Source organism: Amphimedon queenslandica, unplaced genomic scaffold, assembly GCF_000090795.2.
Source record: "Amphimedon queenslandica unplaced genomic scaffold, v1.1 AMPQUscaffold_13271, whole genome shotgun sequence".
NCBI lineage: Eukaryota > Metazoa > Porifera > Demospongiae > Haplosclerida > Niphatidae > Amphimedon > Amphimedon queenslandica.
The window spans coordinates 93,462-97,613 of record NW_003546493.1 but is presented as its reverse complement, the minus strand read 5'-3'; the positions used below and the strand labels follow the sequence as shown (position 1 = coordinate 97,613).

At 37.4% G+C, this 4,152-nt stretch overlaps 2 protein-coding genes across 3 annotated transcripts in view; both read right to left on the bottom strand.

Annotated features, from left to right (window-relative positions):
- Positions 1 to 1,409, bottom strand: part of LOC109583896 (uncharacterized) — a 7,304-nt gene extending 5,895 nt beyond the window's left edge. The window contains exon 1 of the mRNA XM_019999405.1: positions 1,369 to 1,409. The gene's annotated coding sequence lies outside the window, so the exon portion shown is untranslated. The remainder of the gene's footprint in view (positions 1 to 1,368) is intronic.
- Positions 1 to 4,152, bottom strand: part of LOC109583897 (uncharacterized) — a 19,176-nt gene that overhangs the window by 13,348 nt on the left and 1,676 nt on the right. Inside the window, exon 1 of one of the 2 annotated variants that reach the window (XM_019999407.1) lies at positions 1,089 to 1,418. The exons of the other annotated variant lie outside the window; for it this stretch is intronic. Within the exon in view, the coding sequence (XP_019854966.1) occupies positions 1,089 to 1,297 (209 nt within the window). The 5' untranslated portion in view covers positions 1,298 to 1,418. Of the gene's footprint in view, positions 1 to 1,088; positions 1,419 to 4,152 lie in introns of those variants that run through there. 2 annotated transcript variants of the gene reach the window in all.

Here is a 4,152-nt window from a genome sequence, read left to right as displayed (position 1 = left end):
CATCAATGCTGTCTGGCTTTGCAACAACAATATCATCATCGTCATTGTGATTGTCGTCATCCCCATCATCAGAGCCTTCATTTTTACTTGAATGTGCTGTAACAGGGCCTGACTCATTGGTGTTATCATTTATATGAAAAGGTATTGCAGTAGTATCATCATTCTCTTCTTCTGCACTGTCTTCACTCTCATCATCACTATCACTGCTAATTGAATTGGAGAATGCTGGCATAACTGCAGCAACTACAGCAGGATGAGAGCGTGTATAAAAGGCATAAGAGTGACGCACAGCTCTAGTGTAGCGTGGTTCCTTCTTGCATACATCAGCAATCTTATGTATAGCTAAGAATGAGGTTGACCTCATGCAAGCATCTTCATTGTCCTTGATCCATTCGAGCACTGTTTTGATATACTCATAAGTGTTAACATAGTCATAGTTTATGTATCTAAGTACTGAATTCTTTATATCCATTTCTTCATTTAAATCTTTGGTAAAATCATTACCACAGAGAATTGAGAGAGCTGGTAGGCAATTCTCATTGATTTTAAGACATTTGGCAAGGTAACCTGGACTAATAGTACCACAATGCACTTCAGCAATCTTGTAATTTGCTGGTATGTGATCATCAGAAAGTTTGAGAGCATCTTCTTGATCAAATAACTTGTAGTGAATAGCCGTTACTCCATGCATCAGCATCATGTCAGTATCATTGGTCAGTATGCCACAGGCATTACCATGTACACGCATGTATTCTGCCATCAAATTATTAGCCTCTCCTTTGCACGTAATTAATTCAACTTTTGCTTCTTGGAGTGCCATCACGAGCTCAGTAACAAGGAGTGGTTGCATGATTCGTTTTCCAAATCTCAATTCAGCCGTTGGGTCATACTTAGTTATGCGCGAGTGTAAAAGTATGACCTCCAATGAATCCCTTGCTCTCTTTTCCCAAGTAGATAACTTCATCTCGTATTCTTTACCCGATCCTCTTGGACCATCCCAAAAGAACACAGGTTCTATGTCAATGTGACGCAGCATTTCCACAAATCTGATGAGCCTTGAGGTATATTCCTTGAAATCAGCACCGTACAGTGCAATATATCTCTCCGAGGACTTCTTTGCATCGTGTACTATGTCCAATAGCCAGAACACTATTGCTATGAAGTCACACACAAGAATTGCTTTAGCTGCTGTTGGATCTCTGCTTTTGCGTTTCGTTTCAGTAGAGAGAACGAGTGGCTCTGGCCTCACACCGGTTGGGCAGTTTCTAATATACTTCAATAGTCCTTTCACCCCCATCCTTTTCTATGGACTGAAGTTACTGAACTGATTCTCAAGCACTTCATTTCGGCCTTTTATACTCAGAAAACCTAGCTGTAGTAGCTGATAAACAAAGGAGAGCCCCTTAGATAAAAATAGAACAGGTAGGCGTGTCCGTTTTGATGACATCATTCTGTCTAAATTTAGAACAAAGTTTATATTCATGGCTAATGATTTTAATTAACAAGTTATTAAGAATTAATTTGTGCTCTGACAAACATGTTCACAATCAATCAGAGACATTGCCAGCACAATTTATCATTATTATTAGTAGTAGCATTTTAAATACTACTACTAATAATAATGATAAATTGTGCTCATTATAATTATTATCAGTTATTACTTGATCTTCACAATGTTCATTTGGAATCGAGGGTTTTATTGTGATACTATAAAACAACTCTTTCGCAAAAAAATTTGAGATAGAAATAAAGAGAAGTGATTATGACAGTCTTTAACAGTTCTTTGACAGTCATTTTGAGAAAGAAGTGTGCATCATCACCATGAAATTTTTCTGCTTCAATTTGAAAGCTGTTCCATGTAAAGGAATGTAGACGTATGGTTGAAACATGGATGAAGGCAAAGGAAGCTCTTGATGGATGCCCAATAATGATAAGAACCATTGAGCATGAGTAAAAGTGATCATCAAATGAGAGGACATCGTTCCACCAGTTGGACCAGGACGAGCTGACTCAGCTGATATACGAGGTGGTAGCTTCTCTAAGGAGCAATAGAAGAATGCCTGAAGTATTGGTGTGACATAATCCTCTGGTATGAGCTTGTTTTGATATGAATATATGAAGCAAACACATGCCAGCAGTGAGCCAATATCAGGAACTCGACTAGTTGGAGGTATATCTTTGAGAGATTTTGTAAATGACTGAAGTAAAACAATGCGATAAGGATTCTTGAAAACTTCAACAAGCAATGATATCTTTTGCTCACGGGATATTTCCTTTCAGAGTGTGTCAAGGCACACGGGCTTGGAACATCTATTGGTTTTTGTACATACTCATTTATCTTACTCTCGCCAAACTCAGTAACACTTTCACAGCAAAGTAGCTTGTAGATGATCATATGGACTGACTGGTTGAAGGAAATCATAAACACAACACAATTTTTTGTCAAGCTGCTCAATCTCGTCCCTCCACAATATACCATTACACACAACTGGCAAACACATGTGATCTATTTTAACTTTTGAGGCAATAAAATTATAAAGATAAGAAGCAGTAGTACTGACAGAAGAATCCGCATTGCAGGCTGGCAATGGATGAGAGTGTGTATAAATGGCATATGAGTAATGCATAGCTGCAGTGTAGCATCTTCATTGTCCTCGATCCATTTGAGCACTGTTTTGACATACTCATAACTCATAAGTCCTAACGTAGTCATAGTTTATGTATCCAAATAATAATTTCTTTATATCTATCTCATCATTTATTAAAATCATTACCACAAAGAGTTGAGAGAGCTGGTTGGCACTTTTGATCAATTTTAAGGCGTCTTGCAAGGTAACTAGGACTAATAGCACCACATTGCACTTTAGCAACCTTGTAATTTGCTGGCATTTGATCATTACAAAGTTTGAGAGCATCTTCTTGATCAAATAACTTGTAGTGAATAGCCGTTACTCCATGCATCAGCATCATGTCTGTATCATTGATCAATATACCACAGACGTTACCATGTACACACCATGAAATTATCAGCCTCTTCCTTTGCACATAGACTCTAATTAATTTAACTTTTGCTTCTTGGAGTGTCATCATGAGCTCGGTAACAATGAGTGGTTGCATCAGTGATTAATTTTTTCCAAATTTAATTTCAGTCTTTGCATTGTATTCAGTTATGAACAAATGTGAATGCACGCATGACCTCCAATGAATCCTTCGCTCTCTTCTCCCAAGTAGATAATTTTATCTCATATTCTTTACCTGATCCCCCCAGTCTGTTGTGTCTCATTTTAGTAGAGACACCAGTTGGTCAGTCCTTTACCATAATGAACTATTTGTATCAGCTACAGCCGTCTCCCTTTGTTTACACGATATATGGTTTACACATGACTGAGATTCAGAATAAGGATCCACCCATGCATCATCATGACATCTTTAAGATTTTATTTTTATTCATGCATGTATTGTATACGCACTACCCAGCACCCACCCAAATGACTACTAGAGTCTATTTCATGTCATAAATTTAAATATTTTTATTTGTAGTTTTATTATTTTAGATTATGAAGATTGTACAATAATTGCCAAGTGTTTGACGCAACACTATAATCATTATTAATAATAATGTTTTAACTCTAATATACATTATTTTACAATTTATATAGCACAACACAATAATTATAATAGTTATTTCTTTCTTGATTTGCTTGTTTTACTGGATCGAGCTTTTTTGTCTAACAGTTCCTTAATGGCATCTTTAGTGCGTGCATACTGGACACACACAGCTCCAATATTATCAATGGCACTGCCAGAGCAAATGCACCTCTTGAAATCCTGAAAAACCCTGCCTTTGGAAAGAAGCTCATAGTATTCTTTTGCTGGTGCATCATCGCCGTAAAATTTTTCCTTCTGCTTCAATTTGAAAGCTGTTCCATGTAAAGGAATGTAGATGTATGGTTGAAACACGGATGAAGGCAAAGGAAGCTCTTGATGGATGCCCAATAATGATAAGAACCATCGAGCATGAGTAAGAGTGATCATCAAATGAGAGGACATCGTTACACCTTTTGGACCCGGACGAGCTGATATACGAGGAGGCAGCTTCTCTAAGGAGCAATAGAAGAATGCCTGAAGTATTGGTGTGACATATTCTCTGGT